General features: G+C 36.3%; 1 protein-coding gene and 1 pseudogene across 1 annotated transcript in view; both read left to right on the forward strand.

Annotated features, from left to right (window-relative positions):
- The window catches only part of LRRC63 (leucine rich repeat containing 63), a 63,415-nt gene extending 45,625 nt beyond the window's left edge, over positions 1-17,790 (forward strand). Inside the window, exons 7-9 of the mRNA XM_015121039.3 lie at positions 2,459-2,542; positions 7,755-7,994; positions 17,577-17,790. Coding sequence (XP_014976525.3) covers positions 2,459-2,542; positions 7,755-7,994; positions 17,577-17,790 — 538 coding nt within the window. The remainder of the gene's footprint in view (positions 1-2,458; positions 2,543-7,754; positions 7,995-17,576) is intronic.
- On the forward strand, positions 11,018-11,542 carry LOC106994256 (protein Abitram pseudogene; annotated as a pseudogene).
- Positions 17,791-19,242: the final 1,452 nt, after the last annotated feature.

Below are 19,242 nucleotides of genomic sequence, written 5' to 3' on the forward strand. Positions count from 1 at the left end.
AAATAGCTACTTCAACTAAGGGAGTCAAATCTTTGCCTTACTTGTTTGATTCAATTTGCTTTAATTGGCAGGTACGTTCTTTGGGAAAGAGAAACTACTTGGAACAAAAGGAACCTAACAGCCTACTTGAAAGCCCTGTCTTAAGAGCAGATTCTGAAATTGTACACGTTTATTTCCCCATATTGTTATTTATTAAAGAAGGGGATTAAATTGCCTTGCCTCCACATATCTGATGAAAAGGGATAGCTACATTTTATTTCATACCAAATTGGATAAATTGCTTAACCTCTTACAGCTTCCATTTTTTTTAATCTGTAAAAAACAACAATCCTATATTGGTATGGTAAAAGATCATTCTAAATTGCCATATAGTAGGCTTTTAATAAATACTTATATCAGTGTGGTGGTCATTGCTGATAATACATGAAATTATTAATGCTAGTCTAATCTTGCAAGCTAACAGAAGGGCTCTAGTTTAAGCAGCTCATTGGCCAATAATATGCTACTAAATAAAGCAATGAAATAAATGTAAAAAATTTTACATATACTAAAAAATGTGATAGATTTGGTACTGGTGGGGCATAGAGTATCAGACCAAACTGAGGGTGTCGGAACAGATTTTCTCTGTAAAAACCATATATAAATGACATAAACTTCAACTCTAGAACCTATTCAGCTTCCTCAGTGCTGCCTACACCTGTTACATCTCACAGTCAGCAGGAATATGTCATCCATAGTGAAAGCCTGGAACCAAACTAGGTTGCCAGAGCCAAAGAAATACGGGAAGATGGAATGACTCCGGAAACTGCCTGAGGCAAGAAAATGATATGATATTGAATTGAAAGACAGAGCAAATGGTATTAACATTTTCTTTACCGAGATGATAAGAAGTCAGAGATGACCATTGAATTGAAAAGGCATTTCTTTTATTCTCCTAGTCAATCTCATTAACTTCTCAGAGCAAATTATTTTAAATTAACTGGGGTCACCATTCCTTTCATTCAGTTATGATTTACTCAGCACTTACCATGTACTAGACGCTGTGTAAGGCATTGGATATATAGAAATATAAAATGGAATCCGTGTCCTCTGGAAGCTCATAATTTTAGGAGGCAGACATTTATTGCACAATGTGATGGGTACTATGAGAGGGTGAGCAGAGAAGTAAAGAAGAGGTGTCTCACCCAGTCTGAAGGATTTGGGAAGAGTTTGTTGGATGATATCTGAGCCAAGACAAAAAATGAAAAGACAATGATCAAAGAGTCAAGCTTGGGGAAATTTTACGTGTTATTTACAGATATGTGATAACTGGTTAATTCAGGGAATTTTAGCAAATAAATGCTGGACCACAGAGGAATATGGGGGACAAGTAGCATGGGACCAGATCATGAGGACCTTATATGCCATGTTAAGATAGTAAGAAGTTAGTGAAAAATTCTGCTCATGATGCCTTAAAAATCATACAAATAACTTTTCACCTTTTATTTATATGGAAAACAAGAAAGTCTTTGAGAACAGCACATACAAAGAAGGGGGTGTTTACTAGGGGTTATGATGACTACGATACTGAGGCCTTGAATTCCAGTCTTCAAGAAGCAATTCCCACTTCCATCCCCTAGGAGTCACGGCTTGTGACAGCGCAACTATGTTTTTACAGACTGTTTGTATTCTTTGGTTCTCACCTTTAAGTACCTGTCTTGATGGAAAGAAAGATCAGAGGTATTTTACTAGAAAAATCTTAAAGCAATTGTAGTGGGTTGACTAGCATCTCTCAGAAATTCATGTCCATATAGAACCTTAGAATGTGACCCTGTTTGGAGATATGGTCTTTGCCGATGCAGTTAGTTAATATAAGGTCATACTTATACTAACTTGGTTAAGGGTGGGTCCCAAATTCGATGGCTATTGTCTCTATAAGAAAGTCATGTGAAGACAAAGACAGAGGTTGGAATTATGCTGCCACAAGCCATGGAATGCCAAAGGTCGCAGGCAACCACTGGGAGCTGGGGGAGAAGCAAGGGACAGTTTCTCCCTCAGAGCCTCCGAAGGGAACCAGCCCTGCTGACACCTTCATTTTGGACTTCTGGCCCCCTGAACTGTGAGAAAATACATTTCTGTTACTTTAAGCCACCCAGATGATGGTAATTTGTTATGTCATCTCTAGGAAACTAATGCGACAAGCAAAAAAAAAGTAAGTGATAATGAAAACTTCTCAGGTGACTTTTTCTAAATAGGGCCTTGTCCACTCCAAAAATCTCAAACTGGTCTTAATGGATAGATGAGTAATTCTTAGGAATTTTCACAGTAATTACACCATCTATAATGAAAAGAAGTTGATATAAATTTCAAGATCTTAGAAATCTGGTTTCTATATTCCTGCCTACTTACTCAAGTACTTATTTATTCCCAGTGATGATACATAATCATTTCTACAATTAATTTTTTCTTTCTATTTAAGGTTATTTTCCTTGTCTTATCTTGAAGAACTTGATGTTTCCTATAATGAACTTACTTTTATTCCAAATGAAATTCAGAAACTCAGGTATTTTGGAAGTACATAGAAAGTTATATGCCCCTTAATTATATATTTAATAATGATTGTGATGGAGAAAATTGAGTCCTTTCATTTATTTAATAGCCATAAAATGTAATCTGTGAAGTACAAAGTTTACCAAACATGTAATTTGAATGATTGGTGTACAGTATTTTTAAGACATAACATTTTCAGGATTTAAAGAACAGTACAGATGACTACTTAACAGAATGGATAAGCTACTTATGTCCATTTGTCTCTTTGTGTACCTGTGACTCTTACTATGTTTCATTTATTTTTTGTAAGGAAATACATGTACGCAAAATGCTAATAATACAAAATATAATTTTTGTGCAAAGCTTCAATTCTAACATTAATAAAACTCTGAAGTTTACCTATGTCCTTATAGGTCAGTATCATACTGTTTTGATTGTGACTTCAGAATAATTTTTAATAACTAGTAGGGAGATTATTTTTCAATAATAGTCTCTTAACTGTTCTCTTTAGAACATAATCCTTATGATCATTTTGTGTAATGTCTAGCACATCCAGCAACACACATAATCACAGTTAGAATTTTAATTGCAATTGCATAGAGTTTACTCATAAATTTGGGAGAATTTATATTTTTGATGATAAATTTTTCCACTCTAAAACATTTTTTTCATTTTTTCAGATCTCATTTTATGTTCTTCATAAGAATTTATGAGTCACTTCATATTTTTCCTAATAACCTTTTCTAAGTGTTTTATAATTGTGATTGTTACTATGAATGTAATGTGATATTTCTCTTATTTCCACTTGTTTCTATTTTCAGCACAGAATAGAGAAAAGCTATGTACTTCTTTATATTAACTTAAAACTAATGTATGTAACCAAGTTCTCCTGTTAGTTCTTCTGATTTAGTTTTACTGCATTTTATTCTGTTTCCTAGGAACGTAATCTTCCATTTAGCAGAATGAGATAATTTTACCTCTGCTTTTAAAATATTTAAATCAATTATTTAATTTCCTATGTGAGAATCTCTATATTTTAGTAGGAGAATTCAGCCTGTTCATATTTATTATGACCAACATATTTAATTTTTTGCTTTTCATTTTACTTTGTACTTAGTATTTATTTACTTTCCCCCTTTCCTACCTAGTTTTTTAGGATGCTGTTTATTCTCTTTTTAAATTTTTGAATTTATTTTATTTTTAATTTTTAGAGACAGGATCTCACTCTGTCGCCCAGGCTGGAGTGCAGTGGCACGATCATAGCTCACTATGGCCTTGAACTCCTGGACTCCCACAATTCTCCTGCCTGAGCCTCCTGAATAGCTGGGACTACAGGTGTACACCACAATGCCTCGCTGATTTTTTTATATTTTGTAGAGATGGGGGTCTCACTACGTTGCCCAGTCTGGTCTCAAGCTACTGGCCTCAAGTGATCCTACCACCTCTTTTTTTTTTTTTTTTTTTTTTTTTTTTGAGGCGGAGTCTGGCTCTCTTGCCTAGGCTGGAGTGCAGTGGCCAGATCTCAGCTCACTGCAAGCTCCGCCTCCTGGGTTCACGCCATTCTCCTGCCTCAGCCTCCCGAGTACCTGGGACTACAGGCGCCCGTCACCTCGCCCAGCTAGTTTTTTTTGTATTTTTTAGTAGAGACGGGGTTTCACTGTGTTAGCCAGGATAGTCTCGATCTCCTGACCTCGTGATCCGCCCGTCTCGGCCTCCCAAAGTGCTGGGATTACAGGCTTGAGCCACCGGGCCTGGCCCTTTTTTTCTATCTAATTAATTTTGGCATTCTATTGTACTTCCCTAATCTGTTAGTGGCGATCTTTCCTTTTCCCAAACTCATAATCAAACACATTTTCTTTAATGTTTTATAAAGGCAAAATAAAAACTACTTCCCCCACCATGATGGTCTATCTCCCCACTGCTGCCTTCTTCTGCTGTTCGTTGAGACCTTTAGAACACTGTTATTTTCCTGCTTTCTTTCCAAACTCATCTTCCCCTTATCCAACTCTAGGCTTTGCTGAAATAGTTTAGAAACTTTTGTTTCAGATTCTCATTAGTATTTTCCTTTGCATCATGTCTCTTTTTATTAAAGAATGTTTATTTAGCACTTAAATCTTACAAGCATTTTAGTTCATTCTCCTTTTGTATTTATCTGTATGTATTTCAAGACTCATTGTTTACAGCTGTTTCACTCCTTTCATGTCACCTGGAACCTGGCCTTGTCTCTTTTGATTCATTGGCTGTTTAGCTTTTTTCCTTAGGTGTTTTCCTCAGATGGAATCCATAGGTAATTTTTCTCGGAATCTTTAACCCTGACAAATAAATGATGTCCGGAGTGAATGGACAAGCTTGCATTCAGCGTGTTTCACAGTAACCTCCATGATTGTGTCCTCCTCTAGTTCCCAGGGTACTGGGGAGGCACCTAATGCCACTTTGATTCTTTTTTCTCCCTAAGTGACTTTTATTCTTAACTGGAAAGACTAAGATTCTCCCATAATCTTTGACTTTTCAGAATTGTATTAGATTATGCTTACAAGTTGTGTTTTTTTAAATCTGTCTTTCCTGGAATTCAGTGAATTCTTTTAATCAGCCAGCTCAAACTTCTCTTTTCTGGTTATGTTTAACTATTTCCTCATCTGTTTCATATTTTCTTCCTAAAATGCCTATATTTACATGTTAGATCCCCTAGATCTGTCTTCCATGGTACTAGATTTTTCCTCGTGGTTTTTCTTTCTTTCTTTCTTTTTTTGTTTTGAAATATTTCTTCTACTTTGTTTTTGACTTTAATTTGGATCCCCATGAAGACCATGTTCTTCTTTCATTCATCCACTTAACTTTTTAGTTTTACAAAGCATGCATTTTGGTTCTAGAACATCTCTGTGTGTGCTGTATTTGAATCTTGTTTGCCCCTCCCCAACCTTTTATCCATCCCTCCACAGAAGGTGCTTGTCCCAGGACCTTTGCTTTGTCTATTCTATGTGTTTTTCTCTTCTGGCCACTCTTTTTTCCATGCAAGTCCAATGGCAGTCACAGAACACTACTCAGAATGCTAAGAAAGCGAGTGGTGGACCAGGAGGAAGCTTCTCTGCACCCCAGGGTGCTCAACTGCCAAGGCTGTCTCAACACAGAGCTATTCTAGCTTTAAGGATGGTTTAGCGGCCAGGTGCAGTGGCTCACACCTGTAATCCTAGCACTCTGGGAGGCCAAGGCGGGTGGATTGCCTGATAACCACTAACAGATTAGGGAAGTACAATAGAATGCCAAAATTAATAAGATAGAAAAAAAGAGGTGGTAGGATCACTTGAGGCCAGGAGCTTGAGACCAGACTGGGCAACATAGTGAGACTCCCATCTCTACAAAATATTAAAAAATTAGCGAGGCATGGTGGTATACATCTGAGGTCAGGCGTTCAAGACCAGCCTGGCCAACATGGTGAAACCCTGTCTCTACTAAAAATATGAAAATTAGCCAGGCGTGGCAGTAGCGGGCGCCTGTAATCCCAGCTACTTGTGAGACTGAGGCAAGAGAATCACTTGAACCCAGGGGGCAGAGGTTGCAGTGAGCCAAGATCAGGCCACTTCACTCCAGCCTGGGCAACAGATTGAGACTCCATCTCAAAAACAAAACAAAACAGAAAAAAAAAAGTTTAGCCTCCCCCTAACTCTCTTAGAACTCATTGAGGGGAAGGAGGCAGCTAAACGGGCAGCTAAAGTTGGTCCTCCAAGGTAGACCAACTCAGACAGGGAGAGCTTCACCATGGCTGTTCTGGTGAGCCGTGGTGAAGCTTCACTAGCATTTGCCTAGGGTGTGCCACACTCATTGTGATTGTCCACTTAGAGTTTGTATTTCTCAGCTTGGGCTACCATAACAAAATACTATAGGCTGGGAAGTTACAAAAACCAGAAATTTATTTCCCACAGGCTGGGAAGTCCAATATCAAGGCCCCAGCTGATGTGGTGTCTGGTGACGGCCCCCTTCCTCATAGATAGCCATCTTCTCACTCTAACCTCACATGACAGAAGGGGTGAGGGGTCTCTCAAGTCTCTTTTATAAGGGCACTAATCTCACTTATGAGGGCTCCCACCCTGACCTAGTCACCTCCTAAAGGCCCCCCCTCCAAATACCATCAACTTAAGGTGAAGATTTCAACATTTAAATTTTGAGGGGACAGAAACATTCAGACCAGAGTAGGACTCTCTCCTGCTGGCCCCTAGGCTTGTGATTTGTGCAGAAGAAAAAGGTGGCCATGCCAGCTCTCTCAGGACTGTGGCAGAGTCCAGGATCTTGCTCACCTTTTTCAGACCATGAGAGGTGAATTTGTCAAACTCTGGTTGAGGGATGAAGAGAGCTGAGGTGCCATCTTCCTAGCCTCATTGTTTTAAATACCCTTGTTGATCACATTTTAATGTTATCAGCAGGAGTCATAAATAAGTTACACTGTGTGGATATAAGATGTGAAACTAGACTGTAAATGAGAATCTAGAGGCCCTCAGCAATTTGTTTCCTAAAGTTCATATATCAGCCTTTTCACCTCTAATACATTTGACAAGTTGGACCAGCCTTCGATTTGATTTTGATGGGTCTCTCATGAATAGACTCTTTTCTGTCTGCTTCTAGGACTAATTAGAAAGGAGATACACGACTGTACAAAAATACCATTGAGGCAAATGAAAATAAGAAAATCAGTAATGTTGGCTCTGTTTGAATAAAGAATAAGGGTTATTAGAAGTAATTGACACAGAAAAAACCCAGAGGACCCAGTTAATGAAAAGTTAAAGCACAAAATAGCACATAATATGTTTTGATAGCATAAATTTCACTATTTTGATTGGGCTTGAATGAAAAAATATATATGTATTAATGTTTAATTTGTCTATGAAAATATATTCTGTGGCTCATACTATACTATATTTTATGTAATATGACATTGATTAGTCTTGTGTTTGTGGATATTTTTTGTTCCATAGTGATGACATATTGCAAAAATCCAAACTATATACTTAAAACTGTGCTATTTGCTCAAATGCACTTATTTGCATAATACTATATTGGTTCAGTTGCTTTAGAAATTAATTCTATTGATTCTAAAGAAATACTTAAATTCATACTTGTGTTTTATTGGTACTAGGTTTGATGCCAATTTTTAAGAACGATTGAGGCAGAATTTTACTTTAATATTATGAATTGTGTAATACCTTTTAAAGTATGGTGTCCTTTATTTATAGATCACTTGAAAGACTGACCGTTGATGGGAATGAACTGAATTTTTTCCCACATGGAATTTTGAAGCTTAACCTGACAAAAATTCAGTTTGAGAATAATTTCACTCATCCTTGTTTTTGGAGAGAGAATTCTTTGAATAATCCACAACAACTTACTCAAATTATTTCTTTGTTCATTGTCCAAAATAAACTACATAAATTTTATGATAAGATCCCAGTAGAAGTTCAGAAGTTACTAAACTGGTGAGCAAATGCTGAAGCCCTTTTAACCAAAATATATCTTTAAGCATTTAAAACGTTCTTCATTACAGGCTTAGATGACAGTGTCACTAACACGCACACGTACTCCATGACACACACAAAACCATACACACAATTCTTGACATCGCTCCACCCAGTTCTTCAGGTATAATAATGTAGTCTGAATCCAACCCCATTGTGTGATATTCTCAAGTTGTTACTTAACTCCAGTGTGAAATGTGAGTTGTCTATATGGTGGTTGCATAAATCTTTTCTATGAATTTCTGAGTTCATAGAAGTGGATCCTTCCAAAAAAATTATTTGGCTTCAGGCACACTATTCTGGGAGGTGTTTCACTCCACTGTGACGTCATGGAGACCAGGAATAGAGCAGGCATGCATGGAGTAACCTCCCTCATGGTATCAATGACCAGCGTTGGAATCATTGCCTAATCTCAAGACCAGGGGACTTAAACTCCCACATCCTTACAGTCCACTTAGGCTTGTCGCTTATTTTCTTCAGACGGTAGAAGACCACTTTTATTGAATTACTGGCCATCAGTGCTTAGGTTATTAATTTAACAAATATTTGCTATATGCCTAAGTAAAATGGCTTCCCAGGCATATATAAATTATACACATTGACTCAATAAAAGGCAGGAAACCTAAACAGCCTAGTAACTATTGGAGAAATTGAACAGTGGTTAAAAATCTACCAATGAAAAAGGAACTAGGCCCAGAAGGTTTTGATTTTAACGTATTAAGATGTCAATATTAGTGAATGCACATGAGAAAGTAAGAAAAATCACAAAGGCAGTAATTTTTTTGAAGAATTATAACCTAACTGGTGTGTGGTAAACAGATATGGGATCATGAGATTTGGATTCACCACAAGGTACTTGGGAAGCTGAATTTGAGATTCCTGAATTAAATGTGGACTCCAAAAGAGGCTTAATGGTCCCAGAGCAGTGAACTAACTCTCCCAGCAGAAAAAAATGTTTTTGAGAGAAACACCCTCCATTTAGACTGTAAACGTTCCAGAAAATTATGTTCAAATGAATATTAGCTCACAGCTTAAAGAAATTTCCAAATATATGAGGAAACAAGCCACCAAGAAAAAAGAAAAACAATCAAACAGATACTAATTTCCAAGGACCTAGGATATTAGTATTGCAACTGTGACCAGAAAAACATGAGAAAGAAATGTTAAGTAAAATGAAATTCTAGAAACTAAAAAATAATAGTTAACATTAACTCAATGCGTGAGTTAAACAGCAGATTATACACACATGAAGAGAGATCTGAAGAAATTATAGTAAATATGCAGACAGGAGGTAAAGAGAATGGAGAAAAAAGGACAAGATTTAACATACACTTACAGACCCAGAAAGTGAGAACAGAGAGAATGGTGGGAGTCATTATTCAATGAGATATTGGCTACGGATTCTTAGAAGTAAAAGATGTGAATTCACAGACATCATCAGGAGCTCTATAAAAGCTAAGTAAAATACCTTGTGGCAAAACTGAAGAACCCCAAAAACAAAGATAAGAACCTAAAATCAGCCAGGAAAAAAAAAATCACTTACAAAAAACAACAAATCAACTGCCAGCAACAGTGGACCAGTGACTGAAAAAAAATATTATTTTGCCCAGCAAAGCTTTCAAGAACAAGAGAAAACATGGTATTTTTATATAAACCAAAACAGAATTTGCTCCCAATAAATATTCACCAAAGGAAGTTGCAAAGGGTGTACATCGACAAAAGAAAAATGATTCCGGAAGCAAGTTCTGAGAGGCAAGAAGGAATGGTGAGAAAAGCAGTTGGAAAATATGTAGGTAAACAAACATGATCTCTATGAAATCCTAATAACAAATGTGGGGTTTAAGAAATATAACTAAAACCAGACATCAAACAGTTAGAAATATAATTTTTAAAAGATACTTTTTATGATAGGAAGAAACAAACCTAATGTATAAATATATTAAGTGAAAAATGTGTGAAACATTATGGAAAAAAAGCTAAATCTTTATAAAATAGTGAAGGCTGAATTAAATGGAAGAGATATAGATACTTAGGGATAATAAGATTCAGTACTAAAAACACATGTTATTCCCAAATAGAGCTATAAATTCAATGCAATTCTGGTGAAGATGCCAATAGAATGTTCTCAGGAACTTGATAAGCTTATTCTAAAATGTATGTGGAAAAGCAGAGGCTCCAAAATAGCCAAAAGAAACCTGAAAAAGAAGCCTAACATAAGAGGCTTGCCCACCAGACATCAAGACTTACTACAAAGTTAGAGAAGGCAATAAAGGTTGGTATTAAGTTCAAGGAAAGGCAAATCAATCAATGGAAGAGAAAACAACCCAGTTATTTTGTTCTGATGCCTGTAGGAAAACTTGACATTTGACAGAATAGCCCTGTGGATCAGTAGTGAAAGAATAGACTTTTGAATAAATGATGCTGAGACATTTGGTCATCCACAAGGAAAAAACAATAAAATCAGATTCCTGCTATATATATGGCACCATCAGACACACAAAAAAATCATTTCCATTTTGATTAAAGATTTAAATATGAAAAGCAAAACTTTAAAGCTTTTACAAGCAAATGTAGAAGGCTCTCTATGACTTCATGGTAGGCAGACATATCTTAAACGCAATGCAAAAAATATAAACAGTAAAGCAAAGTTTTATAAATTTGACAAAAGTGTAATATTTACATAAATATAAGATACTATCAATGAAATTAAAAGACAAGCCATTAACTGGAAGAAGATATTGCAATGCTTAAAATAGTTGAATAATATATATATATTATTACTATATATATATATATACACACACACACATATATATAAAGAGAGAGAGAGTAGTCATCCCTTATCCTTGGGAGATGCATTCCAAGACCTCCAGTGGATGCCCGAAACCATGGGTAGCACTGAACCTTATATACATTGTGCTTTTCTATACATGCATATCTATGATAAAGTTTAATTTATAGGGGTGGTGGCGCCTGAGGTCACCATGGCTACCAAGCACAAAACCGCAGAGCCAGTGGTACCTTTGTTTGTGGATCGATACTTCATTCACTGGTACAAAGCAGATGTCAAAGGAAAATCTTGTGAGGACCACTGTATACCACAGCACTCTAACCGAATATGTGTTACCACATTGACAGAATCTCATCCAGTTCTTCAAAGTGGAAAAACAATTAAAAGCATTCCCTGTCAGATCAGTACCAACTGTAGCAGACTTCAGAACAAGGTCTCTGGGAAATGTAAGCAGGGGGCACAGTTTCTAACAGAACTTGCACCGCTCTGTAAGATTTACTGTTCAGATGGTGAAGCATATACTGTATCTAGTTGTGTTAGAGGATGTTCGATGGAAGTGATTGAAAACATTCTCCATAAGCCATCTATTCTTCAAGAAAAGCCATCCACTGAAGGCTACATTGCAGTTGAGTTACCCAAATTTGAAGAAAGTAAAAACATAACAGAAGGGTTACTGACACAAAAACAGTATGAAGAAGTCATGGTGAAAATGCATTAATGCCATGCATCAACGTCATGAGGACTGACATGGAGCAAAAAGCAAAGCCGGATTCTTGTTACCTGACCTACACCATCAGTCCACAGAAGGAGAACCAGTATATGTGACGCATACTTCACAGCCATACGCCGGGGAGGCCTAGTGCTTCACTGAACTTCGTTTTCCCTCTCTGGCTTTCGTAATGAGCCTTGGTTCCCATTTGTCTTCAGCCTGCCAGATCTAGCCTGCCCTTTTACTCACCCTGTTCTCTTGCATCTCTCTAACAACTGGCGTGCAAGGAATGTTTTTCTGATTAAAAACAAGCAAACAAAGCTCTTTGAAGAAAATTTAGAAAATATAGGAAAGTTTTAAGTAGCCAAGTAAAAATAATTTACTCATTATCCCATAATCCAGCAGTAAATACATTTGACCCTTGAACAACATGGGTTTGAACTGTGAGAGGGAACCATAAACGAATCAAAAATATATCATTAACCAAACACAAAACCCACTTATAGAGCAGGCTGACTTTTCATCTACTCAGTTTCCAGAGGACCGACTGCAGGACTTGAGTTATGTGTGGATTTGGGTATATGTGGAAGGTCCTGGAAGGAATCCCCCATGTAAACCAAGGGATAACCGTACTACATTTTAACCTACTTCTGTTTGAACATTATAGTATGGTTATTGCTTTTGCCTCATTGTCCTATTAGTTTGAAGTTTGAGAAAACCTAACCCACCTTTCTTACCCAATCTGCTAGAATGTGACTACCAAAAAGTCTAGTCCCAGCCCATCTGCCTCAACGCCTCTCCCTTTTAGGTTGTAGGGAAGAGGCCAGAGTGCAGACTATATCTTCTGCCCTCCTTATGCCAACAAGGTGGCCTTCCCCTCGGAAACAAAGTAAAACTGCAACACTGTGACTGCTGAAACGAGGGACATGTGAAAAGGCTCTGAACAATACAACAGCTTTCCTAGGAAATGTATTAGAATGCAGTGGGAAGCTAATTCTTGAAATATGCATATTGTAGTCACTCAGTCTCACATACTCTAGTTACCAGCAAATAAGTTACTGAGAATATGTCATGCAAAGGCATGGAAGCCTTTGAAAGGAACAAATGCTTTCACATCATTTAAACAAAAAAAAAAAAAAAAAAAAACCTCCAACAACTATGAATTTATAGTTTAAGGTTGATTTACACTGAATTTCAAATAAAAGGACTATAAAACTTGTCATCTTTCTGTAAGGGCTGTAACACATAAATACATTTCAATATCCCTGTTTTTAAATAAAATATACATTTATACAAAAAAAAGTTTATAAATTAGGCACAGTAAGATTAATAATAACAATAACTAATAACTAATAAAATAACTAATAATAAAGTAGAACAATTATAACAGTATGCCAGTATCACTACTGTTGCTCTTTGGGGCAATTATTAAGTAAAATAAGGGTTACCTAAACAAGTACTGCAGTACCACAACAGTTGATTTGAAAACTCAGAGGGCAACAATGGGTAGAGTCTACAATGTGGATACATTGGACAAAGAGAGATAATTCCTGTCCCAGGTGGGCAGTTTAAAACTTACAAATTGCTTAGTTATGGGATTTTTCATTTATTATTTTTGGACCACAGTTGATAACTGAAACTGTGGAAAGCAACACCTTGGATAAGAGGACACTACTGTATATCTTCCATAAATCAATAAGAAAAGATATAAACCGTAGACAAGTAGATAAGTGATAGGAATGTGAAATTCATGGATGACAATACACAGATAGGTAATAAACATGAAGAATGTGAAATCTCACTAGTAATCAAGAAACTGCAATGTAAAATAGCAACAAGCTTTTTTTAACCTACCTATTTTATCAAAATTTACAAGATTGATATTGTGCTAGCTTTGGATGCCCGAAAATATGACTATCATCATGTATCATTGTTGGTACTATAAATTGGTGAAAGCTTCTTGGGAGGCAATTTGACAGTTTCTTAGTCTTTAAAATAGCACCTTAAATCTTAGGAATCTGTCTTACAGAAATAGTTACATGTAAACACAAAGTTAGATACGGGGATTATAACTGCAGCCTAAAACTGCATCAGTCAGAGAGTGGTAAAATAACTTACGGCATATTCATACTATGAAACATTATGATGCTATTAATAAGAATGAAGTTTTATTCTTAAGTTTTGACTTGGAAATGTTGTCCAAGTCAAAAAAATGTTTTGACTTGGAAAGTTGTTCAAGACATTTCATTAAACTTTCCAAGTCAAAAAAATGCTTTGACTTGGAAAGTTGTCCAAGACATTTCATTAAATTACAAAAGCAAGTTATTCCCACAGACACATACATACAGAGTGAGGGAGCACACACGTGAGAAAGATTCCATTTATGTAAGAAACAGTTACGTATCTAGGAGCTGGAGGGGGCAACCCAAGCCAAGAGCTTTAGTTACTCTAGGGAGAGGACTTGCAGTGACTGAAGAGAAGAATAAGCAGGAATCTCTGTGTTTTTCTCTATATATTTCTATATTGTTTGGAAATTTTACAAGGACTCATTTTCATGTAAATAAAAACTGATACAAGTGAATTTTAAATAAAAGCAGCTGGAGGAGGAGCTAATGACAAATAGTTGGGGACACAGGGGAAAGATACAGGGATGAAATAGTATTTGAGAAGGGTCTTGAAGGACCAGTAAAATTTGGAACTATGTCTTGTGTTCAAGGGACCTTCCAGAAAGAGGAAACAAAATGGGAAAAGAGGGATGTGGACAAAGAGAAAAATGAATATTTAGCCAGAACAAAACATCCATAAAGAGTAGTGGGCCGGGCACGGTGGCTCACACCTGTAATCCTAGCACTTTGGGAGGCTGAGGTGGGCAGATCATGAGGTCAGGAGATCGAGACCATCCTGGCAAATGTGGTAAACCCCGTCTCTACTAAAAATACAAAAAATTAGCCTGGCGTGGTGGCACGCGCCTGCAGTCCCAGCTACTCCGGAGGCTAAGGCAGGAGAATCACTTGAACCCAGGAGGCAGAGGTTGCAGTGAGCCGAGATTGTGCCACTGCACTTCAGCCTGGGCAACAGAGTAAGAATCCGCCTCGAAAAAAAAAAAAAAAGAGTAGTGGTGGCCAGGCATGGTGGCTCACACCTGTAATCCCAACACTTTGGGAGGTGGAGGCAGGTTGATCACCTGAGGTCAGGAGTTCGAGAACAGCCTGGCCAACATGGCAAAACCCTGTCTCTACTGAAAATACAGAAGTTAGCTGGGCGTGGTGGCACATGCCTGTAATCCCAGCTACTTGGGAGGCTGAGACAGGAGAATCACCTGAACCCAGGAGGCAGAGGTTGCAGTGAGCTGAGATCATGCCACTGGACTCCAGCCTGGGTGACAGAGCAAGACTCCATTTCATAAAAAAATAAAGACGGAGAAGAAATAAATAGAGTTAGCTAGCTGTCCATTAGAGATCACTGAATGCATTGGAAGTTTCTTCTTCAGGCCTTGAGAGTCACTGAGTCCAAATAGTACAAATAGACCTGGCAGTATGTCAAAGATGGACTAGTGCAGGGCAAGCTGAGTGGAGGTCAGTTAAAACACTCATGTCCATAACAGGTAAGGAGGGACTGATCCAGAGTAATAAGCAGGGGTATGAACAGGTGGGAAATGCAACAAGACAAATTATGGAGGTAAAATTAACATACCTAGGTATGTGGGCCAAGTGAGAAAGGGAGGATGAAAAATGACTACGGGTTCAACCTCATCATAGACGACTGTGATATTAGTAAAAATAAGAACAGTGAGGGAGGGATTTGTCACCCAACCACTGTCATCCTCCAATGTCTACCCTTGGCTTTAATCCTGAATTTCTAACTCCTGAAAATTTCGGTACTGTCCTACTTTTGCTGAATTCTTTGGATTGCGGCTCACCTGTGGGCTTGCACTAAAGTCACTCTAAGCTCAGCTACTGCTCTCACTTCAATGGCTGCCCTCTCAATTAGCAGCTATGTATGTCTTTTTTGTCCTGTACAACTTATCATTGCTGTCTGCCTCTCTCTGTCTCTCTACCCACATTGTATCACCTCAGACAGAGAATCCACTTCCATTGAGAGTGGGGTCAGAGGACTCATGTTCCACAGAAGTTTACCTTGACTTCCTAGTGCATGAGAATAATAGAAATTTTTGTTTGTTTTTATTTTTTCTTTTATTTTTAGTTGGCACATAATTATACATATTTATAACATACAGGGTGATATTTCAATACATGTATTTAGTATGTAATGTTAAATCAGCTTAATATATCTATCACCTTATTTATTATTTGTGTTAACATTTAAAATCTTCTAGCTTTTTGAAAATACACAGTAAATTGTTAACTATATTCACCTACAGTGCTATAGAACACTAAAACTCCTATCTACCTGTGACTTTTTTCCATTTTTAACCTCTCCTATCCTCCTCTTCCTCTTACCCTTCCCAGCCTCTAATAACCACAATTCTACTCTACTTCCATGAGCTCAATTTGTGTTTAGTTTCCACATGTGAGTGCCTTTCTGTGCCTGACTTACTTCACTTAACATAGTGTCCTCTAGGATCATCCCTGTTGCCACAAATGACAAGCTTTTATTCTTTTTAAAGCCGAATAGTATTCCAGTGTATGTATATACCACATTTTCTTTATCCATTCATCTGTTGGTAAACATTAAGATCAATTCCATATCTTGGCGATTGTGAATAGTGCTGCAATAAATATGGGGGTGCAGATGTCCCTTCAATATACTGATCTTCTTTGCTTTGGATAAATACCCAGTAATGAGATTGCTGGATAGTAAGTTAGTTTTATTTTTAGTTTTTTGAGAAACCTCCATACTCCATTATGACGGCTGGACTAATTTACATTTACCACTGAAAGTGTGTGAAAGTTGCTTCTTTTCTGCATCTTTACCAGCATTTTTTACTTTTTATCTTTTTGATAATAGCCATTCCCACTGGAGTAAGATATCTTGTTATGGTTTTTATTTGCATTTCCCTAAATATTCGTGATGAGCATTTTTTCATATACTTATTGGCCAATTTATTATGTCTTCTTTTGAAAATATCTATTCTTTGATCATTTTAAAATCAGATTTTTTTTTTCTGCTGTTGAATTAAGTTCCTCATATATTCATTAGTGCCTTGTCAGATGAATACTTTGCAAATATTTACTCCCATTCCGTAGGTTGTTGATTCTGTTGATTTTTCCTTAGTAGTGCAGAAGGTGTTTAATTTGAGATTAGTCCCATTTGTCTATTTTTATTTTTGTTGCTTAAGCTTTTCAAGTCTTAACCATAAAATCTTTGCCTAGGTCAATGTCCTGAAGCATTTCCCCTATGTTTTCTTCTAATGGTTTTATAGTTTGTTTAAATACTTAAACATATTCTTATAATCTAATGGTTGTGAAATGGTATTTCTTTGCTAATTTATTTTGTACTTCCCGATTACTAGGGAGATTGAGAAGCTTTACCTATGTTCTCTTGACATTCATTTTTTTCTTCTTCTGTGAATAGTCTATTCCTGTACTAATGTTAATGTACTAATGGATTAATATTTTGTAACTGATTTCTAACCATTTAAAAATACATTATGGACTCTAATTCCATACCGGGTTATGATAGTACCTTTTTTTTTAAATGATATATTTATTTTGTATCATAAAAATTACATGTTTATTATAAAAAATTAGAAAATAAACACATTATTAAGAAATGTAAAATCCCCTGTGATCACATTTCCCAAGAATAATAACTATTTTCAATTTGGGATCTATCATTAGAGTTTTTTCTTGTTATGCATATATACTTTTTTGTTTTAAAAAGCTAGGATTGTATTATAAATATATCTACTGTATTGTTTAGGTCTTTTAGCATTTAGTCTTTCACTTAAGGGGTAGCACTTATCTAGGTGGTAAGCTCAATGAAGATAAGGGCTGTATTTTATACTGTTTAGAGTCTTGCATAGCACAGAGTCTTTAGTAAAAATGTATTAAATATTGACTTGCTGTTTCCTACATTTCAGCACATCCAGGTGTGAATGGTGTCATGGTCCCAAGTTTGGTGAAGGTTTTCGTGTCATCCGATCCTGTGATATTTTTGGAGCATCACAGCTTCCAGTTATGTTTCATGTCTGTTCTTCTTCTTGCTATAGAAGAATAAAGGAAAGCAGTTTTATTTTAGATGGTAGTCCTAGTAGAAGAATAGCTCTAGATGTGGAGTTGTCAAAAGAATTATAGTACAATGATTTATCATATATATATATATAAACTTCACTGGCTTTTACTACATATATGTCTACATATAGTAATCCATCTCTTTGAAAGTAGAGGTTCTGTTTGGAAGACATAAGTGTCTTCTCATATGAATTATCTTTGTAATTCTAACTCCTTATAAAAGTTTGTGATTGTTAGGGAATTGTTGCAGAATAATTACTCAAGGAGGATTAGTAAAGCCTTTAGATTTGAATACAGATCTAGAAAATTTCTTTCAGAGCCTGTTTACTATAAAAGGAAAAATGTTAGAATCCTTTGCAAAATGGGTTATATCTTACAACTGGTCTTTTCATGCATCCATACTAAGTGACGAGATAGCATTGCAGAGCCATCAGTGGGGTTTGTGCTGCATACAGCTTCAACGTCACACATCCAAGTGCTCAATGCTTGTGCATTTCTGCGGACATCTGACCAGTGCCTACCATCTCAATTTTAGGTTGTTTGGGGGAATAAAAGATTAATTCTATCCCCAATTGTTTGTTTAAATTAATTTCCCAGGTTCTTAGAGAACTGGTACAGTCTTTAATTGTTACCTTGAACTTCATTTCCTAACGCTGAGAAACTGGACATTAGCCTGATTCCGTAGGCTAGCACCAGCATCTACCAAGGCCTACAGTGATAGCCTGACAGGAAAACAAAATACAACTTACAAAATAACATTGCAAAGCAGCATTTGCATGCAGTGAAACTTCCTTTAAGAATTAACGTTTGGTAAGAGAAAGATAAAAGGGCATTTTGATATACAAACAACTTTACAATGGCATAGAATTATTTCATGTATCTTTTACACGCAGTTCACTTAAATCTCAAATAAATCATTGCTAATTAAATTTCGTGATATGAAATGATTTAAATTTACACAGCTATCTTATCGTTAATGTCAGAAAAATACATTATGTCATGTTTGTGTGTATCTTTTAGTGATATCATTTAAATAAAGATAAATCAGGCAAAATAATTTTTCTATTGATTTCAATAAATTGCGATGCTTACACGCTTTTCCTTGAGACTTTGTTTCATTTTTCAGCAGAATCAGGTAAACTTTGCTTTGCTTGATAAATATACACTGTATTTTCCAGTGTAAGAATAAAATTATTTATAATGAAAGAAGTAACTACCATATTACACATGTATACAGAAAGGGATATTTATAGTACGATAAATTAATTCATTAAAATGTAATATATTCATAATTAGAAAACAAGATGAAGAAAATAATACTAACTCCCTGTGGCATATAGCTTATTAATACCCTTGTTCCTCAAATATTTCTTGGGGAAGAAATATGTTTATTTATTTATTCAAAACATGTTGGGTTTTAGTTTAACTGAGTAGTTTCACATTGAAATGGGAAATAAAAAAGAATAGCTTTCAAGGGAAATGACAAATTCTGAGGGATGTTTCAAAACTAAATAT

This window comes from Macaca mulatta, chromosome 17 (assembly GCF_049350105.2).
Source record: "Macaca mulatta isolate MMU2019108-1 chromosome 17, T2T-MMU8v2.0, whole genome shotgun sequence".
NCBI classification, from domain to species: Eukaryota; Metazoa; Chordata; class Mammalia; order Primates; family Cercopithecidae; genus Macaca; species Macaca mulatta.